The sequence below is a fragment of the Paramormyrops kingsleyae genome, chromosome 23 (assembly GCF_048594095.1).
Source record: "Paramormyrops kingsleyae isolate MSU_618 chromosome 23, PKINGS_0.4, whole genome shotgun sequence".
Classification (NCBI taxonomy): domain Eukaryota; kingdom Metazoa; phylum Chordata; class Actinopteri; order Osteoglossiformes; family Mormyridae; genus Paramormyrops; species Paramormyrops kingsleyae.
Window position 1 is genome coordinate 15147716 of NC_132819.1, and position 25624 is coordinate 15173339.

The 25624-nt window shown below is 47.6% G+C and overlaps 1 protein-coding gene and 1 long non-coding RNA gene across 3 annotated transcripts in view; one reads left to right on the forward strand and one right to left on the reverse strand.

The window, feature by feature from the left end:
- gabbr2 (gamma-aminobutyric acid (GABA) B receptor, 2) overlaps positions 1 to 25624 on the forward strand; it is a 148895-nt gene that overhangs the window by 92178 nt on the left and 31093 nt on the right. The window contains exons 6-14 of the mRNA XM_023812028.2: positions 2691 to 2756; positions 3998 to 4186; positions 4278 to 4520; positions 9158 to 9218; positions 11994 to 12074; positions 13007 to 13157; positions 14217 to 14349; positions 15804 to 15911; positions 22368 to 22490. Coding sequence (XP_023667796.1) covers positions 2691 to 2756; positions 3998 to 4186; positions 4278 to 4520; positions 9158 to 9218; positions 11994 to 12074; positions 13007 to 13157; positions 14217 to 14349; positions 15804 to 15911; positions 22368 to 22490 — 1155 coding nt within the window. The remainder of the gene's footprint in view (positions 1 to 2690; positions 2757 to 3997; positions 4187 to 4277; positions 4521 to 9157; positions 9219 to 11993; positions 12075 to 13006; positions 13158 to 14216; positions 14350 to 15803; positions 15912 to 22367; positions 22491 to 25624) is intronic.
- LOC111843980 (uncharacterized) lies at positions 192 to 24582 on the reverse strand. 2 transcript variants are annotated; one of them, XR_011984899.1, is made up of 3 exons: positions 24420 to 24582; positions 15765 to 16003; positions 192 to 1264 (listed from the first exon to the last, which is right to left on the reverse strand). It is a non-coding gene; the product is annotated as an uncharacterized lncRNA (long non-coding RNA). The 2 variants fall into 2 exon arrangements; XR_011984900.1 differs by lacking the exon at positions 192 to 1264 and adding an exon at positions 10684 to 11926.

Sequence of the window (25624 nt, forward strand, 5' to 3'; positions counted from 1 at the left end):
TTTTTTAGTATTTGATGCAGTCTTGACTCTTTTAGATATGCCTCATTCTTTTCATCCATATCAATTTACATAAAAAAGAAAGACCAAATATCGTCAACTTTCTTTTTTATGACCGTTTATTCGCAAGAAAGGTATCAGGTCACGAGCGACCTCAGGTATGTAATAGTGTTATAGATCCATTGAAAACATATATAAGATTCGGCATTATCGCTAGCTGCTAATATTAGGCTAGGCTAGGAAATATTAAGAATACATTTAATTAGTATCAAAAATGTTCAGAAACATCATGGAAGAAACATTAAATAAATGTTTGCTGAGTCATGGGCATTTGCAGCTTGATTTTATTAATTTTACATGCCAGATTGCTAAAGATCCAAGGTATGTAAAAGTGCTTGTAGAATGAGCCATGCATCGAAGGATTAATCATAAAACAATCGTATTGTGCTTCAGTGACCTTACAAGCTTAACGAAGTTGCAAAACCAGATTGTGTGTTTGGAAAGTGCTGAAGTTGCAGAATGGCTGCCCAGTTCTTGGGAACGAGTCCTTGACGGTGTGTAGCTACAGAGGTGCGGATACGATACAGAGTTCACATTAACCAGAATCGACGGTCAAGGTGGCACCAGAGCTCCGGCCAGTTACTCTGCCACAAGAAGGATCGTTTCTGCTGTTAAAATCAGAGGGGTGATGCTTTCCATACATGATGAGTACATGTTTTGAATGAGGTATTGCTACAGGAGAATCCTCAGCAATGTTAACAGGTCCCATCATCTGGTGTAACCAGAACAAAGTTGGATTACACACAACACGGTTCCTTGCTTTAAGCTTCTAATTGCGTTTCAATAACAGCACCTCGTTTTTGGTGGTTCTGCCGGTGCGGGTATTGATTTTTCAGTCTCTGCGGCCGACTCTGCGAAGGACCTGTCAGGTGTCTGCGTGGGGCAACACCTGAGGCCTGGCTGCGATCGAGTCGGGGGGACAGGGTAGTGGGAACCAGGAGTGGGGGGAGGGTGCTGAGCAATGCTGGAAGCCAAGCCCAAGCAGAGGCCTTTGAAAGGGAATGGAGCATCTGGATAAAAGCCCCAGTCGTCCTGTGAAATGCCATGAATTGGAAAGCTCCGTTCATTGAAGGCCTTCTCCGGAAATGTGGGAACGCTTTGGAGGCCGTGGTGTGCAACACAAGGCCTCATTGTGTTGCATTCGGCCGGGAAGGAGGGGGTATTGGCGCACTCTGTCCACATCACCTTTATCCACACGTCACTGCGACTACAAGGAACAGGAAAGTGTGTTATGGCAGCCGCAAACAGAAGGCCACCAGTACAAACAAGCATTCACTGCGTTCTCATTCAGATGGCCGAAAACTGGATCACGGTGTAATTAAAGCAACACTAATAGACAGCTTGAAGCCATTAAAACGTTGAAGAAGATGTAACTCCATCCGAAAAATGCATTTTTCAAAATGATGAGATGATCTAGGGAGCATTTAAAAATTACAGGATGTATATTATATGGCCAGAAGTATGTGGACCCTGCTATTATTTAGAGGAATTTAAGCCGCAAGTATTGCTGACACGGCTGTATAATTGAGCACACAGCCATGCAACTTCCAGCAACACACACTGGCAGCAGGGTGGGTGGTCGGACAGTGAAGGTTATTGACTTTGGACTTGGCATATCATAGGATGCCATCATAGGGTCTTTCCAGCAAGTAACTTTGCCAAATTTCTGCCCTACTATAGCTGCCCTGGTCAATCACAAGTGAACTGACTTGTGAAATAGAAACGTCTGGGAACAAGATCAACTGCAGAGTGGTAGGTCACACAAGCTCACAGAGAAGGAGCTTATCGCCCTACATCAATACCTAACCAGAATGGCAGTAAATCCCACCACCAACATCTAACAGAAAGCCATGCCAGAAGAGTAGAGGCTATCATGACAACAAAAGAGAGAAACACTTCATATTAATACCCTTGGTTCTGGCATGAGATGTTGGACAAGCTGGTGTCCACCTGCTTTTGGCCATCTATGGAATATAGCTGTCTTTTCTACGGGACCTCAGCTCTCCAAAAAGTATAAGGAGAAACCCAGTTGATGGCAAAGACTGTCTATCTACATGTCATCCCATTTAACATGCACAGAACACCACTCTGATAACAAGATTGAGTACACATTTTCCTTCTTGTACAAGATAAGCAACACTCAGAGCTTGTAACTTCTGAGAAATGATTTTTAGTGTTGAATAAAGTTAAGACTGGTCTGTTTGTTATATGTCCATATCTGGATGTGCCAGCAGAGAGTCCGGAGTATGTCATGTTGGTGAAAGTATGTTTCTAACTGCAGACTATTGTGAATTCTTGCTTCGGTTTTAACAAAAGGTACAAATTAATGAAATGGCAGTTAAATTCTTCCCCCATTCTTTGTGTGCCCTGGTGTGTCTTGCAGTAATTTAAATAAAAAGTTAATTGTTCCTAAGACGCGGCCTGAAGGAGACCTATGGTGTCTGCAGCACTCAGTCCATTCTTTTTCCCCTCCGGAGGTTCTGTAGTTCATGCCTCCAGGAACCATTTGCAATGGTGACATTTAACATCTCCGTCAGAACCGCCTTCCACTGACCTTGGAGGAGGTCGCTATGTCAGCTACCTCATCTTGAATGGTGATGTCAATCATCCTGGTTTTTTATTGTCCTCTGCAGGACAACGATGTGAGGATCATCATCGGGCAGTTTGACGACAAATTGGCTTCCAAAGTCTTCTGCTGCGTGAGTACAACCTCAGATGCCGTTACCTGTGTGACTGTCTGGTGGACTGAAGCTTGGGCTCTACAGGGCAAGAGCCCTACTGCTGTGGATATAGGTGAAGTGGCCCCCGGGAGGATTTGCATGCGGGAGAGGGGGAACATCACTTCAGCGTGGCTCTAATGATCAGTGGTGACACTACGGGTTCCGTTTGGGAAAGTTGACATTATCGGGGAATACTGAAGCCATTCAGTGTCATGACAAAACAACAGGGAATTGTGGCCTGAGATAGTTGCCTGCTGGAATCATGACATCTCCTCCAGAGCCATGGTAGAAACAGGAGGTACCTCAGTGCATTTGGCTGGATGTATCTGTGCAAGGATTCCTTATCCCTACAAGTCAAAAACTGCTACCCCACAAAAGCCGAATGAGAGCACTTTCTGGCAGCATAAAACTATGTGTCAGAAACTGCTACCCACCAAAAACCTATAGGGAGCCCTATCACAAAAATGGGAGCCCTTTGACACTTTGGCTAGAGCCACATCTTACTAACCCTGTAGCCCACCTGCTCTGGTCCCCTCTCACTAATTTTAAGTTTCCCGTGTGGAAAGTGTGACATTTACCACCATCTGCGTGAGGATTGTAATTAAAATAATTTTACAAGCCAACGGTAAGGTAGAGCCACTTCGCTACGCTTCCATGCCTTGGGATTTTTGAGACTTCTTTTAAAATAACTGTTCTGCCGTTGTGGGTCTCCTTGGCCCGTGTTCAAACCCTGCCCTGTCTAATGGGTGTCACGGTGTCACGTGGGTCCCCGGGCAGATCGCTCATTAAATCTCTACCAGTCCCCCCTCTTCCCAGGGAAGGGCAGACTATTCTGAAAAGGCCCTTTTAAATAACATTTACTGTCAAGGTAACGTTCTATAGTTTAGTGGGCTGATATGCTCCATGTTCTATAGTTTTGTGGGCTGAAATGCTCCACATACCACAGTTTAGTGGGCTGAAATCCTCCACATTCTACTGTACAGTTTAGTAGGCTGAAATGTCCCATTTTCCACAGTTTAGCAGGCTGAAATGCTCCAGATGAAAGCCATTGTTGCTTCAGTTCTGTGTGTAGCTGCTTGTTTGATATTCCTTCATGAACTGTGTTTGTCTTCTGAACAAGTCATTGTATTTCTTTGGGGTGCATTTGGGGATTTGTGTGCATTTGGTGGAACAACTTAATTCTCAGGAAAATTCATGCCATTCCCCTGTTCCTTTCCCAGGCGTACAACCTGAACATGTTCGGTAGTAAGTACCAGTGGATCATCCCTGGATGGTACCAAGGAAACTGGTGGGAACAAGCTAATTCCACCAACTGCACGACCAAGAAGCTGCTGACCGCCATGGAGGGCTACATCAGTGTGGACTTCGAGCCCCTCAGTGCTAAGCAAATTCAGGGGATCTCTGGAAGGGTAGGCCATTTTTTGAGTTCATTAGCCACACTCTATCAAATCCTGCTGCCTCTTTGAATGACTTCCTGTGCCCCCCCCCCCTTGTGTTTAGACCCCAGAAGAGTATGAGAGGGAGTACAACATTCGACGGCTGCAGAAGGGAGTGGAGTCCAGCAAATTCCACGGATTTGCTTACGACGGCATTTGGGTCATAGCGAAGACCTTGACTCGCGTCATGGAGAGACTGAGAGAGAAGGAGCAAAGGAACATTTACCAGAACTTTACGATCGATGACAAGGAAGTGGGCAGGATGGTGCTGGATGTCATGAACGAGACCAACTTCTTTGGTGTAACGGTGAGTACGCTGGCTCAACAGTAATATTGTAAAAAATATTGCAATATTATACATTCTCTGCAGTTTTTTTTGGAAAAGATGCAGTATCAGCAATAAATGAATTTCAAAGGGTCTTTATTGTATCCTATGAGTGACAGGTTGGGTGCAGGGAGCCTCAGTGTGGTTTTGGTCTCTTTGGTCTCTTTGTCTTGGTGATGTCTTGTACCGTTTATAGAGAGAATGCAATTGCACCTAATTATTATTATGTACCCTGTATTGTAGTGCCTGGAAAATATACTTGAGTAGAACTGTAAAAAAAATCAAGTGTCCATTTGGTTAATGGGGCTAATTTTTCCATCCCAATGGCAGACTAAACAGTCTTCAAACTTACCCCTATGAAGAGCCTTGTAACGTTTTTTTTTCTTTGACCTGATTCACAAACCCTGATTAAGAATCATCTTCTACAGACTAACTTGTCTTCTAACGGCAGCAAAGATCGCAAGGGACAGGTTAAATGTCGCTATGCTGCTGATTCATATTAAATAGTCAAAAATAGTCAAGACCTTTTCATAATGCCACTTAAAGAGGAATTTATGGACTTGGATGACACTGGAAAATGTTAGAGGCTGGTTACACAACGCGAAAAGGAACACCTCTGTTTATGAGGCGTGAAGCCTTGGCCTTTTCCTCCAGGAAGTGGAAAGATGTTACGAAACAGCTTCGGCGTCTGCGATGCGAATATCACGGTAGCACGTGACTTGCTGCTCATTTTGAATGCAAATTGGGGCCTTATTGCAGCCGCCAGAGCCTGGCCTGAGGATAAGCCGCTGGCTTGGGATGCTGATTGAGACCTTCTCGGTGTCCTTGTAACGAAGTAGATGGGCGACCTTCAGCTGCCTCAGGCCCCCCCCGCTGTCACACCTAGGGGCAGCCTGAGCTGCTGTGAGGCAACCTGTTAGTCATCGAGCTGCCATGCCTGACCTTTCAAACCATGGTGTCCCCCTCCCTGGTGCTGACGTGTGGGGTTGGCCTTGCCAGCTAGCTCTGGGCCTGGGGCGAGAGGGGCCTGGAGGTGCCCAACAGATCCGCCTTTCTCTTGACTTCTGCCAGTAGGGGCAGAGCCAGTTTGACCGCAGGGCAGACCACTGAACTTCAGCGAGCTTCTACCATCACGCCCAAAGGGCCGAAAAGACATCTGTGATCAGGACCGGCGTTTGGAGGGAGGGTGATCAAGAGGACCGTACTCCTCATTAGGGTGTTCGGAGAGGTGCATGTTCTCCTCTCTCATTTGCTGACTGGAGTGCCTTGCTGCATACTTCGTCCGGCGATGAAGAAAGCCAGATTTTCTGTTTCAGGATCAGAGAGTCGTTTGGTGAGCGTTTGGGAGCTCGTTGCGGGATAAAAAATGTGGGTAAGGGTTTAAATAACTGAGTGAGTGGGAGGCCCTGATATGGAGGAGCTCTGAGGCACGGCGCCTGTTCGGAAATGAAATATTTCACCGACGGAAACCTCTGCCGAAAAAGGATTTACTCACACTGCCAGGCCAAGGAATGGTGGGCCGTAAATATTGAAATAAATATTATGCCCTGAGTACATTTTAAAATATTTTAGAGGCCTATGGTGGGAGAGCCATCAGCTGTTTTAACAGGGAATAAGAGAAACATCGCCTGCACGTATCTTCTACTTTAATAAATGTGCTCTGTCACACACACACATACTGTTTGCACCTGTTTTTTCCATGTAAGTATGAAATCTTTAAATGTATAGTCAAAGCCGAGTATATATTGCAGGTGGGATGAAACACAAGATGGTTTGGTGGGGAGGTTTAATTTCTTGGGGAAAGGCCTTCCTTCTCAGACTGAAAGCCGTGTCACATCCCCATGACGTGGTGTCTTCCTTCGTGGTTGGGGGGGGGGTTCATTTAGAAAGGCTGCCCCCCCCGGGTGCGACACCAATGTCCTAATCCCCCCTGGAAGTGGCCCAATTTGGCCACACATCACCGCCCCCAGCTATTGGCTTGTGTTTCATGTTGCTCTAACCCATCCCGTCTGGTTGCGGTCCCTCCCGTGGGACCCGGGGCTTCTGGCCGCCGATTTCTACTGAACAGCAGAGTAAGAAACTGAGACAATCCCCGCTGGACGGGCGAGGGGGGTGTGATTAGTCGCACGGCAGAACCCGATGCGGTCGCCAAGGCAACAGTTCCCTTGGTGGGGCCAGGGGAAGATAGCGTAGCCCCAGAGCAAGGGGGACTCTCAGGGGCGATGGCATCTCGGTTCCCCAGAGGTGCAGCGTAGTACGTGAACACTCATATCTGTCCCTGTCTACTTTACAGTGCAGCAGCTGAGTGGCCGTGCTGTAAACCCACCACCAGCCAGAGCTGTGAGTGAGCCAAATGATTCACCAATGGCGGCGGAGGCACGGGTCACATGACCAAGCAGCCGTGACGATGTACAATGTAATTGACCACATATTAGACACGGAAAACAAAAGAACAAAGAAACGTTACACAACGAGGATCGCTGCGCAGGAAGGAGCGGGGCGGGATTTTCAGACGAGATCCATTTGTGGATGTAAAGGAGAAACTTGTGAACGCTTAGCCTCGTCTTTGCTTCCTGCTTGGTTTAGGATGAGGCGCAGAAGCTGTGACCTAGTTTTGGTTAACGGGGGTATAGTGAGCTAGGGTGTAGTCTGCCTCCGCTCGTCATCACGCCACCTGCTCCGTCCTGCGTGGTGAAACGTGACACAGGGACCGACGTTAGGGTTTGCCTCCAAATCCATCAAAGTCTGTTCTGATTCGGGGAGGCAGCTTTTGCATTTATCTTTAATCTGTGCTGGAGAACTAGGAATATGAGTGTTAGCTATAGTTAAATTGTTCTAAAGGTGGTGTGGTGACTCGGTGGGTAGTGTTGTGGTCTCACACCTCCGAGGTCGAGCCCCGCCCCTGCTCTGTGTGTGTGTGTGTGTGTGTGTGCTGTTTGTATGTTCTGCTTGTGTCATGTGCGTTTCCTATTGGTTTTCCAGTTTAGTTCTACAATTCTAAGACATGCAGTTCAGCTAATCTTCATCTCTAACCTGCCGATAGAGTGTGAGTGTTTGCGTGCCCAGTGAAAGGCTGCCATCCAGACCAGGATGCCCACTACCCTGTGCCCTGTGCTGGCAGAGTTCAGCTTCTGGTGCTCCTGTGGCCCCTTCCTGGATTAGCATTTGGAAATTTGGATGGATGGATGGATGAATGTTTGCTGAAGCTATTCAGCCAAATAAGGCCTGAATTACACAGCAATATACATTACATATTTATATGAATTTAACACAGCTCATGTCAGTCACCCATTTATGTCATTTATGAGTAACGCAACTCGGTATTAGAGCTGTGAGACTTCATTGTGCAGACTGGCCACCGTACCGCAGTCTATGTACTGTGACCGGCATGCCTAATCGCATAGCCGGGGGTGGGGGGGGGCGCTCTACAGGGATCACTGAGAGGCTGATTCCCACCATGTGGACGTGAACCCCTGCCCTCTGTCCTCCTCGTCCTGCTACGCCACCTGCTGCTCGCAGTGCTTGTATTGCCTGGGGTTCGGCGCAGAAGGGAGCACATTTCCACCCCCCCCCCTCCACACGGCAGCCCCCGGGGCTGTCCTTGGACGCCAGGAGAGGGCCACCTGTGCTGTGAATTTGTTACATAATGGCTCCTCTTCCGGGCTGCCTACATTCCATGGGTATGGCTCGCGGCGCAGCTAGCAGCCGGCCACCAGGGGGCGCACCTGAGTCCATGGGGGCTGAGGGATTGAGAGGTGATGACAGGGTACCCAAGGCTGCTATAGGGTGCTCATAGTCTGGGGGGGGGGGGGGGTTATCTTGAAAACCAGCCGTTTCTGGCCTGAGACACTGCACAGTTCGGCCCTTCCTGAAGCTAACAGAGGCTAACCTGCTACCACCTTCCAGTTGATACTTACAAATGTAAAGATTTGATTTAATTATTTAGTTTATTATTATTTTTTTAAGGTGTGAACATGTACCTTCAGATGGATTTGGTGTCCGGTGCGTGGTGCTTCCCTGCTTTGTGTCCTATGTTGTCCTTTATAATAATTAAATCTCATCAAGTTTAATTTCATTTTATATATTTTTCACCTTTCTCCTTTAATTTTATGCAGGAAGCACATTTGCTGCTGAGGAAAGCTAAACGGAGAAGGTCATCTATCCATCATAGCGTGTTAAGCATTTTTTCAGAATTGACACAATCAATGTGTCTCACAGACAGTCGTCTTTGAAATGATAAACTGATCAAATCACACACCTCCGGCTTCATAATGTCTGCATTTAGATAGCGCTCCGCTTTGCTACATGGCTGAGCCTCTTTACATGTCAAAAAATGCTGAGAAAAATATATAGTGAAATTATTAATAATCTTTGTCCACTTCTTATCCCTGCAGTGACATATAATAGTTGCCTTTACAAGGATCATTGAATTTCTCACACGTTTGTCTACAATGGGCCACGCTGCTAAAAAGGGCTCTGTCTATCTTGATCAGGCCTCATCTTCTTCGCTTGAGGACACTGGAAGCTGGATTCAGAATCGCAGGATTAGTGTTTATTTCTGATTCAGAGTTCCCAGCGTAATGTTGCCTTCTTCCCTCGTTGTGCTCTCATTGGTCCAGGGCCAAGTCATGTTCCGGAACGGAGAGCGGATGGGAACGATCAAGTTCACGCAGTTCCAAGGTGAGCGCATTTAAGTGATCTTAAAACAAGTGCTGGCCCACCTGAATCTGCCAGGGTATCCATGTCCCTCTGACGGGCCTGTCTGTGCCCCTTGCCCAGCTGTGTCCCACAGAGTTGGCCCAATGCTTGTGAAAATGCTCTGTAAACCAGTTACCTTCACCTGCATTCCACCTTCAGAAGCTTTTCAGCGATGGAACAGGTCCAGCTGGAGACTGGGAACAGAGCAATACTGTGTTTCATGCATCTCGTAGTTTACTTTAATAATGTGTAGAGATTAAGCAGAAATGTGAAGCAGAGTGTATCTGAGTGTGTGTGTGAGTGTCTGGAAAAGGGATGTAACCCCTTTTGCCGTATATAATTTTGTGAGGTGCCAACCCCAGCCAGGTGACAGTATTGCATAAAGCGTCACCTGGCAACATGGACAGAAATATCGTATCAGTCGGTGGAGATTCGGAAATGCTGTGATTCTGGTGAGGGAGGATGCGGGCCGGGCTTCACAGCGACGGACTCGCCGGCTGACGTGCGACCACATCGATCAGGCCGACGGCGAGTCGCTCTGAGCACCACGCGTGACGTCCAGGTGACAGGAAGGGGGTCCCGCGGCATGACGTGCGCTAGACATGCTCCTTAGGCTTTCATCAGAGCCAGGCGGGGGTGGGGGGGATGTGCCGTCTGTCACTGGCGTCCATCAGCTTTCAGATATTTGACAATAAGTAACGCAAGCCTGGACTGAGATGTGACTGCATGCATCTGAGGTGCAGAATAGAGTGATGGTTTCGTGCTACACCTATCATGGCTTTATTTTCCTGTTCTCTGGGGTTTTATGGCTTTTTTCCCGCAAAAGATCTCGATATTGTAAGCATTAACACTGTTACGCCTGTAAATGTTGCTGTTCTTTGTTGAGGCTTTCTCTTTGTTAAGAGCTTTTGGGCCAACCATGTTGGAGAGAAGGCTGTATTAAAATGAACAAATAACCTGAGGCACTTGGGGTATTTCTTAGAATTGTTGACCAGTATAATGATCTAGCTTCGAGAGTAAGTGGCCGTGTGACCTTGGTGGTTCCAGAACCTGGTTAAGAAGGACCATCGAGTGACAGAAAGGTTGTAATTCAGCCCGACGCATCAGCAGTAAGACGCGACTGTGATGCACGCGATTACCAGCAGCGCTGATGATGTCATTTCCCCTTTGCTCCTGTGCCGGCTGTCTGGACCCTAACTCTCTGCATTTAAGCTCTTAAGAACACGGTACTTGTTCATAAATAGTTAACAAACAGTGGAACAGAGTAAATTTATTACACTCTCTCCCCCATCACTGTCATGCCATGTTTTTGAGTGTTGGATGTACAGAGGGATCTTTAGAAGCTCAGAGAGTTGGATCTGAAGAATGCACTGGATGCCAATAATGATGCCCCACTACACGCCAAGACATCAGGAAAGGTCACCAGAGTTTAGATTAAGCGCCATGTTTTCCTGTACCTGAAAGTCAGTAGATCAGGGGTCTCCAACTCCTGGTATTTACCTGGGAACAGGTGTGGCTCATCAGAAGCCAGGGAGAATAGAAATCCTACTGGACAGTAGCTCTCCTGGACCAGAGTTGGAGACCCCTGGAGTAGATGTTAGGTGAGGTGCGATGTGAGATTGCCATGGACCTCGGCACACAACGGGAAGGTATGACGAGGGAAGGTGTCACATCCACGACTAGCTGAATCTGTGTTCCGCACTCTGTGACCTCATTTAAAACCATTACGTGTGTCACGAGATGCACTGAATCACTGGGATGTGGAGTGCAGGCTTTAATCAGCACTGGTTACAGCGATTTATGCAGACAGGACAGGACAGGACAGATGTCTCCCGGCAGAAGCGTGCCAGCAGTCCAGCTTGGGGGGCTCTTTGCACGGGATCACGTCAGAACCCCCTGAATGCCAGGTTGTGGATGTTTTCCGCTTTTCCTCAGCCAGCTTGTGACACATGGAGGCAGGTGGGCTGCTGGTGTTTAGCGCCAGTGTGCCAGCATGCCAACGTGCCACCTCCAGCAGTGGCGTGTGGGGTCCGCACGCTGCGCCACGCAGTGCGTTTGGCACCGCTTCAGTCCTGCCTTGAAATTGGCTGGCTACTCCCACGGGACATTTCCCATAACAGGGGGAAAATTAATAGCCTTGGCTGCAGCCCCACCCCCAAGATTCGATAATCAATATAACCTTAGGTTAGATCTTCCCAATCAAACATCGCCTGTTGCTCAGCTTGCTCAGCATCTCGCTCCCGGGTACATATCGGATTTTCGGGAGTTCCTGTAATTCTGCCCGAACAATTAATGAATCAGGAGATGAGTCTTGGCGAGGAGCTTAACACGCTCTCGGATGACACGGGCAACTCGGCCCCGCCCCCTCCGATACAGCCAGGGCCGCAATGAGCGCCTGGATATCTTTAAACAGAAAGGCAGCCGTCAGGAGGGGGCAGGGACAGGCATTAAATGTGTGGATTATTATGGCACCTTGAAGCGAGGTATATTTATTTATGTGTAAGCGGCCAGCGAGGTCGGCATGCGTGTAGGACGGCCCCCGCCTCGGATCTGCACCCGCCTGCGGTCATCTGCTGGCAGAAACCTGGCTTCAGCTTGCGGGATGCTGTGCAGGACCTTGTAATCAGCCGCTCCTCAGTAGAGCGTCGCCGTACGGTGCCTTCAGAAGCTGGCTGATACCCCTGCAGCAGCTATAAAAAAAAGGCAGCTGTTGTGTGGCACTCTTATCAGAGATGTTCTACGCTTGTGCTCACACAGAGGGCCAGGAGGTGAAGGTGGGGGAGTATAACGCCATCGAGGACGTGCTGGACCTCATCAACAACACCATCAGGTTTCAAGGTAGGGGGGCCCAGCCGTGGCTGGCTGCAGGGGTGGGGACTCTACAGCTGCCAGGGCCAATCGGATGTGTGACATTCAGCTCTCTCTTCTCCGTTCCCGTTTTAACTGCCCAAGGACTTTTCAACCCATGATTGCACATCTAGACATCTTATGTGATTCTATTTCTACGGTCTAGCAGAGCTCTGACTTGCATATAGAACACACACACATATTTGTGGCATGCATAAAGGCTAATTAGCATCTCTAAATTGCCCATACTGCGTGTGTGTGCCCTCCGATGGACTGGTACCCCATCCAGGGACAGGTTCCAGGACTCCTATGACCCCGACTGGAATATGTGGGTAGACAGTGGCTGGATGTATGGAAACCAGACATCCTCCACTGCTAAAACCATCAATAAGATAAATCAATAGAAATCAATTCACTTAACAAAATATACAAAATTAAGAGTTTAAAATCATGATAAAAACACACAGATAGGAGCCAGTTATGTGTTGCACTCGTTTTGCATGGAAATCCATTCACTTGGTTTCATCACATATTAACATAACCGAAAATATTTCAAAACTAAATTTAGCCCTTTGCATTGCAGATATTAAATATAAATCTGCACAGGCGTACAGAAAGTTTAGGAATTAGGATCAAAGCTAAGTCATCCAGGGGGCAACATCACCGCATTCTGACGATAGCTGGAGCTAAATATACCCACACACGTCAATGTGCAAACGCAGCCTTAACGAAGGCTACCATACCGCGGAAAAGCCCGGACTCAGCAGCCGGGGCGGTGGAGCCTTGGAGAAAGAGGTCACGTTACGCCCCGACCCATGGTCGCAGCCTACCAGGGACTCACCTGCGTGTCCCCATATAGACACACTTTACGTGTCCCCATACACACGCATACACATGACGTGATTGCCCATTGGTCTCCGCAGGGGTGGAGCCTCCCAAAGACCGGACGTTCGTCCGTCTCCAGCGGCGACACATCAACGTGCCGCTGTATAGCATCCTGTCCACCATCACCATCTTGGGCATGCTCATGGCCGGCGCCTTCCTCTTTTTCAACATCAAGAACCGTAACCACAGGTAAAGGGACACGCTTGGTCCGGGCATGCTAGCGTGACACGCTAACTGGGGATGTAGCCCGGTAGGGTGCCCCGGTCAGCTGGAAGAGGGCCTCTCACCAGGGCTCCAATGGACAGGGCATGTGTGGCTCTGCGGGTTAGAACAATAAGCCCATGATTGGTAGGTCACTGGTTCAAATTCCAGCGTTGGCTGATTTAGCCATCGGGCCCTTGAGTGAGGCCCTTAACCCTATTTGCTCCAGGGACTGTCTGACCCTGTTGCCTGATCTGTACTTGTACATCACTTTGGACAAAAATCATCTGTAATAAATAAATAACTGCAATGTAATATATTTGCCTGGGGCTGTTTACTATATCTCTCCGAACGAGGCTATTTTTTTTGCCTCACTGCGCCTGTCCTTCGACGAAGGTATAAAGTCACGCGTCGTGTCCATTTCTCAGCCTCCAGAACCCCCCGAATCAAGCCTGATTCACACCCTGACTCAGTTCCCAGCCTTCCGCGACGCACATGCCTGTGTTTATCGTTGCTCGTTTGTGTTTCCTCTGGCTGTGGAATGTGGATCACACTCCTGCAAGCCCCCATTAGCCCCAAACGTGAGCCCCGGCCCCCCGTGTACTCGGGCCCAGCCCGAAAGGCGTGGTCTGTGTTCCAGGGCATCTCATACCAGACTAGAGTACTGGTACAGCTAATGCGGAGCTACCCACCACTATAATGCAGACGCTGATCCATTACAGACACAGTACTGGGACACCCTGTCTAGCTGGGGGGTATGGAGATCTGGCCCCATTGCTATAAATGTCCCCCTGAGGCTGCCCCCGCTGTGGAAATAATAACAAAAAAAACTGGTCTCTCAGAGCTCGCCTCCAGAATATCGGAATTATCATACGGCCCAGTCCGTTGGCGAGGCTATTCACGGGATCCCAGCAGAGTGGTAGAATCGGGTCAGTCCGGCGCTCCACCTCTTAATCATAACGCCGCCAAGGTTCATTATGTTCGCGGGGATTTCAGATCAATGGCGTCGCCCATAAGCCCGCCGTGTCGCTGTCGCCCCTCCTCCAGGCTAATCAAGATGTCCAGCCCGTATATGAACAACCTGATTATCCTCGGAGGAATGCTGTCCTACGCCTCGATATTCCTCTTCGGCCTTGACGGCTCCTTCGTCTCGGACAAAGAATTCGAAACCCTCTGCACGGTGAGTCCTTGCGATGAGGATGAACAAGCCAATGGGAAGACTGGCTCTTCACACTTCACTGTGTCAATTAAGGTTTTAAATCGCATTTCATACATATTCGCCTGTATTGTATATCTTAAACAATTATCCAGGTAACACATTCATCCATTATCTTTAGGCGGCGGTGCGCAAACACAGGCGTTAAAGCGACGAGAAGCTTATCTAGCTGACTACTTGGGCCAAATACACCGGCGAACACTTTCCGATAAAACATTTTAATGTGACAGGCCTTTTAATTAAGGGGCATTGATTATCATTAATTGGCCCAAGGATGGTGCAGATTACAAGGAATTCAAATGAAATCAACTATCCTGCAGCAGCATAAAGGTTACTCCTGTTTGGGCATGCCGTTTCCATGGTGATGCGGCCCATCACAACACAGCGTGGCATTTTTTGACAGTGAGCTGCCAGGATTCACCCGAGAAACCGTTAGCAGACAGGGGTCTGGGGCTACAGATGGGTCTCACGCTTTGTGAATCTATGAATCTGCTCAAAAAAACTGGGGGTGGGGGGGAGGGATCTCGCTGTCTCTATGAGCATGAGGAGTCTGACTCTGTAAAGGTGTAAAGGAGTCCGCAGTCTGGGAAGCACTGAGCCAAGTCTGGACCTATGCACATGTTAATTCGGGCTGTAGCCCTGGGCCCCGAGTCGTAGGGGCCCGAATTTTTTGGTTGTTACAGCACGTTTCATGTTGTAGGGAGGACCCCAAAACTTTAACCTTGGGCCCCACATCCCCCAAATTTGGCCCTGCTGTAATCCATTACCATAAGATCGTAGATTAAGGTTGGTAGGTCCTCACACATCGAGGAGATGTCTTTGCTGTTACTTCTATAGTCTCCCACTGCCATGAGGACACCTGACACCTGAAAGCAGTACTAAGTGGCTGTCACTCGCCCTGGAGTGAGACATGACATCTTTTGGGCTACAGGTTTCCCTGAAAGGTGCCTCGCTTCATGGTGTACGTGTCATCTGTGTGGAAGGATGCGAACCCCAGTGGTTTATCCTTTTTATTGTCTGGGAGGACGTCGCGGTATGCGAGAGCTCAGGCTTTTCTCTAGCGTCATGACACAGGCGAACAGCAGGAGGCGCACTTTAGCATTCCGGACACACCTGATGCTGTCTGTCCCCAGCGAGCTCACAAGTCCGTCTAAGAAAAGTAAATGTTAGCTGCCTCGCTCATTGGTCGGGGCCAAAACTCCTCCCTGCTCACACTGCACCAATGATAGATAGCGGTCTATGTTATTATAGCGGTCTATGTTGTTATAAGTGAACTCAAGACATGCTGGCAGCGTAATGTACAGATGGGTTTGGAACGTCAGAATAACTCTAAGAGCATTTATTAAAGCACTTTATTTTGAGACAAACAGGACACATACCCTATGTCCGGCAGTGACGACGTCTCTGTTGCGGTGCAGGTCCGCACCTGGATTCTCATAGTGGGGTACACCACAGCGTTTGGAGCCATGTTTGCGAAGACATGGAGAGTGCACGCCATCTTTAAGAATGTGAAGATGAAGAAGAAGGTAAGGCCGGCTCAGTCCACCTTTCAGTCTCCTTGCTGCGGGTCACAGCTTCTCCGTAATGCTGGACACATCCTGCACCGTCTATCCATCTGCTTGAAAAAACATTCGGGGCACATATTCAGTTAGTCTTTTGATTAAAATGCCACGGTTACTGCCTTCCGTGAACCCGGCATACCATCGGGGCCTTGTGGCAGGAAACTAGCTTGTCCTCGCTATGATGGTGACATTAGCTGTGATGGTGACATTAGCTATGATGGTGACATTAGCGTGCAATTTCTGCTCATTTCAGACTCGCCTCTTTCTAGGAAATAAAGCATTATGAAACTGCCCTGTAATTGGCAGCAATATTCATTCGCTTTTGATACCAGTGGCTGTTGTCTCGGCGGACGAGGGGCTCTCAGCGGCGTGGTGCTTTTTTATCCGGCTTTTATGAACATTTCGGTACAGATGATGCCTCCGCGTTGCCAATTTTGCATGTCTTCCCAGTATGGAAACCAACGGGAGATAAAGCGCAGTGAGTGAATCATCTGACCACCGACAGGCCCACTTTCCTCAGGGTGCTGAGAGGTCTCCTCCCCTCCATCAGCCTATGGGATTATGTGAGAACATAACCAATGAGAGAGACACATACTGTACTGAGAGGTCCCCTCCAGTCTATGGGATTATGTGAGAATATAACCAATGAGAGAGACACATACTGAGAGGTCCCCTCCATCAACCTATGGGATTATGTGAGAATATAACCAATGAGAGAGACACATACTGAGAGGTCCCCTCCAGTCTATGGGATTATGTGAGAATATAACCAATGAGAGAGACACATACTGAGAGGTCCCCTCCAGTCTATGGGATTATGTGAGAATATAACCAATGAGAGAGACACATACTGAGAGGTCCCCTCCAGTCTATGGGATTATGTGAGAATATAACCAATGAGAGAGACACATACTGAGAGGTCCCCTCCAGTCTATGGGATTATGTGAGAATATAACCAATGAGAGAGACACATACTGAGAGGTCCCCTCCAGTCTATGGGATTATGTGAGAATATAACCAATGAGAGTGACACATACTGAGAGGTCTCCTCCAGTCTATGGGATATGTGAGAATATAACCAATGTGCAGGATACATACCGAAAGGTTCCCTCCCCTCCGCCACGCTATGGGATTATGTGAGAATATAACCAATGAGCAGGATAGATACTGTGAGGTCCCCTCACCTCTCTCAGCCTATGGGAATATGTGAGAATATATCCAATCAGCAATACGGATACTGAGAGGTCTCCTCCCCTCTATCATCCTATGGGATTATGTGAGAACATTTGCTATTGAGCAAGACAGTTATTGAGAGGTCCCCTCTCCTCCGTCAGGCTATGGGAATATACCGGAATATAACCAATGAATAGGACAGATGCTGAGAGGCTCCCTTCCCTCCAGCCACCTATGGGAATATGTCAAAATATAACCAATGAGGGAGACTGATGCTGAGAGGTCCCCTCCCCTCATTCAGCCTATGGAAACGTAAGAATTTAACCAATGAGTGAGCCAGTTGCTGAGAAGTCCTGTGAAGGATGTGGCGCTGCTTTACAGCAGGGCTGCTTCCATTTTCACTATTAAGCTCCACACAATTAAGAGGGAGCAAAGCAAAGGTGTGAAACCATCTCCCTGGAGGATCATTCTCAACATGCAAGTGCTCAGGGACACAACTTTAAGCACGTCGTACAAGCGTGACGGCAGCCATGCTGTAGACTGCAATCGTAAGAGGTCTGTAACTGTGACTGCTTGTCAATCGCATTCATGAAGCCAGTTACTGTATCTGAGGGACTTAAGGGATGCAGGTATAGTACGTGTATATGAGGCTGCAGTTTGTGGCCATGCTTGCCAGGAGACCAAATATGAAATGCACGCTTGGTTAATGAACAAACACGCTTTCCTGAGATACGAGTAGAAGTGCTGCTTTTATCTTTGGATATGTGGAGCAGAGCTCGCTCGCAGTGCTATTCCTCCCCTGTGATTTTATTATTATTTTTCTTGAACCTGACTATTTTTAGATCTGGCGGCTCAGACATTTTGTGGGATGAGATGGACTGTGTGGGCATGGTCAGCGAGAGCAGCTGATTGATAATAAAACGGCAGGGTCACGGCCTTGGGGAACGGCATGTCACCATCTCTGCTCCAGCCCGAGAGAGCCCACTCCCTTTATATACAAAATCCAGCCTGAGAGTGGATTTTATGGAGTCGGACGAGCCATCGCATTATTCATGCTTTTATCTATGTCTCGGTATTGAAGAGCCGAGCAGGACAGATGCGCCGACTCGTCTCTCAGTTTAACAGAGTTTAGACAGAAAAAAGTCACATGACAGAATAGATTCTTCCTTATTTTATGTTGCCTGACAACCTGAGCTTCAAAAAGACTCCACAAAGGCTCTGTTTACGCGTAGGGCTTCCGGTACGTATCACAGGGCTCATTTAAATTCAAGCTCTGCCACCGTGAGGCATCAACCAGCAGTTAAATATCTGGATCCGTTTGGAAATAATACGCATAGTTCAGCAAAGTCTCGGGTTACACTTGCCTTTGAGTTTAGGAAGGAGATTAATCAGTACAAATTCATCTCACATAATATCCAGTTAATGGTTTGTCACATTCATTTTATTTTCAATTTTGATTGGTCTACCAGGTACCAATATGAAAAAAATCTGTGACTTTGTTTTGTCATTTAAATAGATTTACATGCAGCTAGATTGTTTTAATAGAATATAAAATTAGCTAGTGGGTAATCCTACGCCTAGTCTGATAGCTGCAGCGACTGTCTGCATCCAGGCATCTCTGGAGTCAACAAGACAACCCGAAGGTCGATGGAGCAGGCAGAGAGACCATTAATCAGAATGCACTCTGTGGTCCTCACCAGTAAAGCAAAGTGCTTCACTCCACTGTGAGAAGCGATGGAAAATGCATCTCGGAGTATCCCCGTTATCGACTGTTCTCACCAAAGTCGCTCTGCAGAAACACTCCAGTACCCAAGTCTTTGCCGCTGTTGCTGCCACATGATTTTGCTATCAAGTTACTCTCTCTGTCAGACGAAATTAAATTATTTAAGCGGCATCTAGCCAAAGCTTGTGTGAGCGCCTAATGCGAGGAGACGCCGGCTGGTTTGGAATTGAAATTGTGCTGTAGGCCCCATCACTGCCGGGATAAGCCCTGCCCCGGATGTCGGGGCTCCGTGTCTTACGGGAAAATTGGTGTTGTGTCACACCAATGTCTCTCTGACACATTTAACACTGTCGCGCGTCAGTCTCCACGTACAAGCTGATGTTTTGATTAATATGGAGCCTCAAGATCATATATGCATTTCCATCTGTATATTATATGTTGATAGACAGATTATTCTGAAGCATATTGGGGTTGTACGTTTTATTCAATTACCTCACTGGCTTCAGTCACTAGAATCCCAATATGACAATAGCAAGGAAGATACTCTGTAGATACTCTGTAGCTTGAAGAGAGATTGCACCACTTTTGGCTCAATAAGCTAAAGGCTACCTAACTAAGAAGTAAGACTGGGCCACTATTGGGTCAATCGACCAAAGGCTAAAGTAGAAGTGAAATTGAGCCACCTGTGGGTCAGTCGGCCAAAAGCTAACTAAGACTTCCAGCCATTACGGGTTTTACTCTGTGGTTCTTCCATCCAGTTCCATTAATGAGCTTAATTAAATGATTTTTTTTTTCGAATGGGGTGTGAGTGACTTGTGCTGAGGGTGGGACAGAAATGGCTGGAGCTCTTGCAGGAGAGCTTAGGACCTTCAAGGCTAGTGCCATGTGTTCAAGCTCTTCACTGCAAGGCTGAAGAGCATTCCAGTTTGTTGACATTGTGAGAAAGTCAAACAGGCAGCTGACATGGAAACATCCAACTAGGAAATAGGGTTTACAAGACATATATAAGCAACTAAAATTAATAACAAAAATCAAGACTTGTATTGGTGCCCGAGTACCTGCAGAGGGGTTTAAGGATTGTAATCTCATTGCCAAGGTTGTTCTGAAGCTAGCAGCCTAAATCAATTTAAAAACAATTCATATTTTATTAATTTATTGGGAGTGAATTAATAGATTTAAACCTTACATTTAAACCTTTAACTCATACTGTCTTGTCGGTTATGAAAATGTCGTTTCTTAAATTTGTTAGCCAAATGCCAGGAGCAGTGCCAATAGAGTTATGTTCTTTCATTCTCCACAGAGTCACACGCCCTCAGTGTGTCAAGGGACAGCCTCAGACCCCACTGGGGAAAAATCAGTGCAAGAAAACCAGCATAGACACCCAACCACTAAACAAAACATCTCCAATACCACTAGCAAATACTCCCACTGACATGATTCAGTCTCCGATGGATGGTTAGGAACACACAATGAGTCCCTTGGGCTAAGCAGTGTTGGGAAGATTGCCCCCCTGTCACTACTACAAGAAATGACAGAAACAAATCAGGAAGACCAAGGCTTATTGAGTATGAATATTGCATAGGATGGAAATGGTTAAAGACAACAGAGACACAAACAGAGCCGCGCTAGATGTGGTTGGGTCCTCAAAGTGATCACAGACAGCCCTTTTGTGAAGGTCAGTTGAGATGTCGATTCCTCTGTCAAAGGTCACTCCAGGGTTCCAACAGGCACCTTTTGGGGTCATAGTTTTGGTCTGAAACAGAGGGTCCACTGAACCAGCAGGCAGGACTCCCTGTTCCTCTGCTGCTCTCCATACTCCTGTGATTTGGCACAGATTCCCTCAGTCGATGGGATGCCTGGCAGGGGCCTGATCCCGGGGGTCGGGGGTGCGGGTATGGTTATTGACGGTTCACTGCAAGTCAGGGGCCGGTCAGCGTGAGGGGGGTTCGTTCCACATGCACCATGGTACACAGGTACACTTCCCTGGTGCAGCACAGTACTGGGCAAGCAGAGAGCGTGTCAGTCAGAATGCCGGTCACCGCTTTCTGGGCTCAGAGGAGCATGAAGCAGAAGATTGTCTTCAGTGCCACACACACACACACACACACACTCACTCACTCACTAGACTAGCATCTAATTTTTTACCCCGAAGGAAAAGACTTGTACTCATACATCACATGCCTCAGCTCTTTCTATAATGAATTATTACAGTAATAATACCTCTTATTTAATAAGTAACTCTTATTTATATCGGTCCTATGAAAAATTTTAAATAAACATTTCGACATGGATCACAAATAGCATACCAGCTGCACTCTTTCATAGACAAATTATTATAATTGTTTCAAAACACTTATACTTGAAATGGATAATATTTATGAGGCAATGTTACAGGGTTGCACTGTGCAATTAATTTTCTTTGATATGTAGTGTTGAATTCATATTATGGGACATTATATTTTGTAACAAATGATTTCCTATTTGCGGAGTAAGCGCTTTAAAGTGAACATAGTATCACTGTGTGTTCCTCCCTGCCAGCAAATTAATCTCACAGCGCTGCTGTTTTCCTGTTACGTTCTGTGACTCCATTGTCAGGAGGAGCGCTGAGTTCATTAAAGAGACGGCCACTTATGAAAATTTTTCTGATCAATTAATTTGCTATGTGGTGCTTTGAATAAAACAAATTTTAAAAAACCACTACAGATGTGATTCCCCCACTGATGAGCCCAATGTGGCCAAAAGCTTATCCCACTTGTCATTGGTTACTCTATCGGTGATTGACAGCATGCATTAATCCCACCCACTCTGGGTTTCGGAACTTAATTTCGCTCTTTGCGGGAATTGACTAGGTTGCCTTTGCACGAAGTTGAAATCTGTTTATGCACAGCGAGTGCTGCTTCATCGTGTCTCGAGCTTGTTAATCCGGCAAGCGGGGGGGGCCTGCTCGGACCGGAACGCAGGCTGTGTGAGAGAGCACATCCTGAGCTTTCACAGTCTGTCACCTCCTATTGGACCCCCTGCTAACACTCAGTTTTAACACCCAGAGAGTTTAATTCTTCTGCAGCTGGATTGCCGATTTCCAGCCATAAAATTTGCAGATGCCACCTGGAATCAGTCGTTCCTAATTAAACATTTGTTAATGATTTGCTTTTTCAGCACGATTTTTAGGATGTGTTCTTAGTGTACTCTCAGCATCATAAATTTTTTTTTTCTAGTTAATGACAGCATTAATGTGACGTGTGCCAGGCCCCTCTGCCCTTCACTCCTCTTGCTGTCTGTCAGTCCCCTTGATCAGTCCCCTCCGTATCCTATCTAAATCCTACGGAGCTCTCAACTTTCCATGCTGTCTGACCTTTGTTTTGATTTCTTTTTTTTACCTGTATCAAACATTAATAAAATTTTAAAAAGATATTATAACAGATCAGGCATTCGTCTGGGTCAGGGTGCGGAGCTAACCGCGCCAACATCTCTGTATCAGGCACAGGAGACATCTTCCTCCTCCCACCCCTCTCCTCTCCATCCAGATCATCAAGGACCAGAAGCTGCTGATTATTGTGGGCGGGATGCTGCTCATCGATCTCTGCATCCTAATCTGCTGGCAGATTGTGGACCCCCTGAAGAGGACGGTCGAGGAATACAGCCTGGAGGTGCGTCTGTCATTTTCCACAGCGGTCACACGGCACCGGGAAACGGCTCGTGCTACAGGGCCACTCATCTTTGCTTTTCTAATTTTGGTTTAAATTCATTCTTATATCATCCACTCTCACGTTTTAGTATTAAGACCTTGGTTCCTTGACCCACAGCCCTAGAAAACCCCCAAGGGATGCTTATTGGGAACTGTGTGAGGGCTATGGAATGCCAGGAATGCAGACTGCTATTATTATTACTATTATTATTCGTTTTATCATTTCTTCCATAACTAAGCCACATGGACTTGGCACTAGTAATTTTTGACTTTGATCTCAGTAGGCCTCAGGAACGGCGTACGGAGAACGTGGTGAATCACGGTGAACGTGGCCTTCCCCGCCGTGGTGGATTTATTTTTAATTTCGCACGGAGCTCTCTGTGTCTCAGTCGGTACCGGGTCCCAATCTGTGTCGCTGTGTGCTGCGTGGAGGCCTTTGTCAGACCTCTCCGGAGTCCGTTGGCACGGCCGCGTCTCCGCTGGGCTCGGGATGGTGTACGGTCCAGCTCACGCTCGTCCATTCATCACGAACCGCGAGCACCTTCTATTTCTGTGCCGGACGGCTGGCGGAGGGGAGGGGAGGGGGGGGGCTGTGTGCCGGGCCCATCTCCCTGTGTCCTGTTTGGAGCGGAGCGTGGCCCTGTGCCAGGAGAGGCAAGGGCTGGGCTTGGCATTGAGCATCGGAAAGAAACTCTGCCCCCCCCCCCGCCACCCACTCTATGGGGGAAGTATCCAGAAGAACCGAGTTGGAATAGCAATAGCAGATGGATCAGTACTAAGAAGTGGGACAGCACAGATTTAATGGGACTGAATGTTTTTTTGTTCTATTACTTTTTAATTGAATATACAGACATATTTTGTGCAACTTGGAGCCCTTATGTGGGTTGGCATCATCATGTTCTTTCGTCTATAATCTCCCTTAGGGAACACCATACCAATCAAACGCCACAACGGCAAGCCCGTAATGAGAACAGGAGGGTACAGACCGATGTGGGCCCTGTCTTAAAGACGCAGACGCCGGATCCGCAATTGCTCCGCCGGTGATTTGCTGCTGATCCCATGTGACAGGCAGGGTGGGGGTGCATGTTAACAAGAGCTCAGCGCCCCTCTCCCCCACCCCCTGCCCGTCAGTGCCCCACGGGCTCTGTCTGCGCTCCGTGACAGTCACTCAAATTGCCACTAACTAGCTGGGTGAGGTGACATGGCAGGTGGGGGGGGGGTAATGACGAAAACGCTTGGCTGGAATAATAGGGGAGACCTGGAGAGGTATATGTGTGACACGCTTGGGGATTCCTCCAGGTGCGGCGGTTTGCCGACTTTGCAGGTGCCGTAACGCGGGCGCCAAAGCCCAGCCGCTGCTCCCAGTGTGTGTTTTCACTGAAGCCCCGATAAACGGTGGCTCTCCTGGGGCACAGCTCTGCAGGACAGGCGGAGAGTGACTCTGTTTCTGCGTGTCCCCCGCACGGCCCTGGGGACGGGGGACACGCAGAGACACTCACCGGGTCACGGCGAGCCAGAGGCTCCGGCAGACAGGGATCACGCCTGCACCTTCGCAGCCCCATTTCAGCGGCAAGTCTGATAGCGTTCCTCAAAATGTCATTATTTTACGATGCCCATTATTCATGCGATGCAAATTATTAAGTAACCGGCACGGCGACATGAATATGCATGATGTGTTATTATGAGTTATTTAGAGAATCCGTCTCGCACACCGCTCCTGGAATCCATCCATCTTCTGTGCAGTTGTTTGTTTACGCAGACCCGAGGTTTAATTAATTATTTACATCTTTTTAAATTGATTTGTTGTACACACATATACACACACACACACACAAACACATACATACATACATATACATATATACACACACATTCATTTATTTCTAAATACCTGTGTCAGTTAATCATACATCGCTGTATCAACTGTGCAAGAAGAGGACTGGAGGCTACAGCCTCCAAGAGCTCAGGATTCTGACGGAGGATCTTCTGATTTAACTCGAAGGTGATCTTGATAGTGACATTCAGGTCCAGCGTCTTCAGTCCCTCTGGCTTCCTGGTTTTCAAAGTTTTTTTGACAGGGCCCCCCTAGGGCTGATATATTTGTTCTGATCCCCCCCCCCCCCACACACACACACACATACCCTAAAAAACCTCTACATTTATTAAATTTATTACATTTTAATTTGTTACTGTGATATTTATAATGTGTTCAAAATATTTTTAATGCTTCTAAAGGATGCAGTTTCAAAATATGTCTGCCCCCCCTTCTCAAACCCCTCCACAGTTCCATGTTTTTCCCCCTCACTTGTGCCCCCCCTGCAATTCCTTTGCACTCCACCAGGGGGCATGCCCCACAGTTTGCATACCTTACTTCAGGGTATAGCGAGAGCTGAAGGGGACCCGTGAGTTGGGAGTTGCCATGGTTTTAATGGCCCCTGGTAATGGGGTCTTTGATGGTGCTGAACATTAGAGCAGTGTTTCATGTCTTCCTGGTTTGGGTAAGAGTTGGGAGCAAAGTGGGCAGATCTTTCCAAACGTTGATTTTCCTAAGACCAGAATTACAGGATGCCCTTGAAATATCACTGGCTCCACCCCGATCAACACCTTAAAGAGATAGCTGTCATTATATTTGGGCATTCATTCTGTGGTCATGTAAATTACCTGCATTTTACATTACATCCTTTTTCATCATATATCATCTTACACCGTGTACCACAGGGTGTTTGCCAACCTGCAGCCACATCCATGATATGCAGTGATTAACTGTGACTGTAGGGGCAGCATCGCATTTACAATCTGTCTGCAAGGCGGCAGGTCGCTATAGCTTCATATCAGTAATTCGCGTGTATGGATTATTGTGCACATGGCATTTTCCCCACAATGCCACTAAAGTTTGCTGGCAGGCTGTTGTCTGGGGAGGCTTTTCTCCAGAAAAGATACAGCGACAATGTTTAAAAATAAGGAGGCTGGGTCAAGTTGAGTTAGACCCTGGTTGCTAAAGAACAGCTAAAAGCAGCTGTAACTCCCTCACCCCTCCCCAGACAGCCAGGGACGCTTTATATAGAGGGGTTTTCGGTGTGGGGGGGTTTCCTTCTT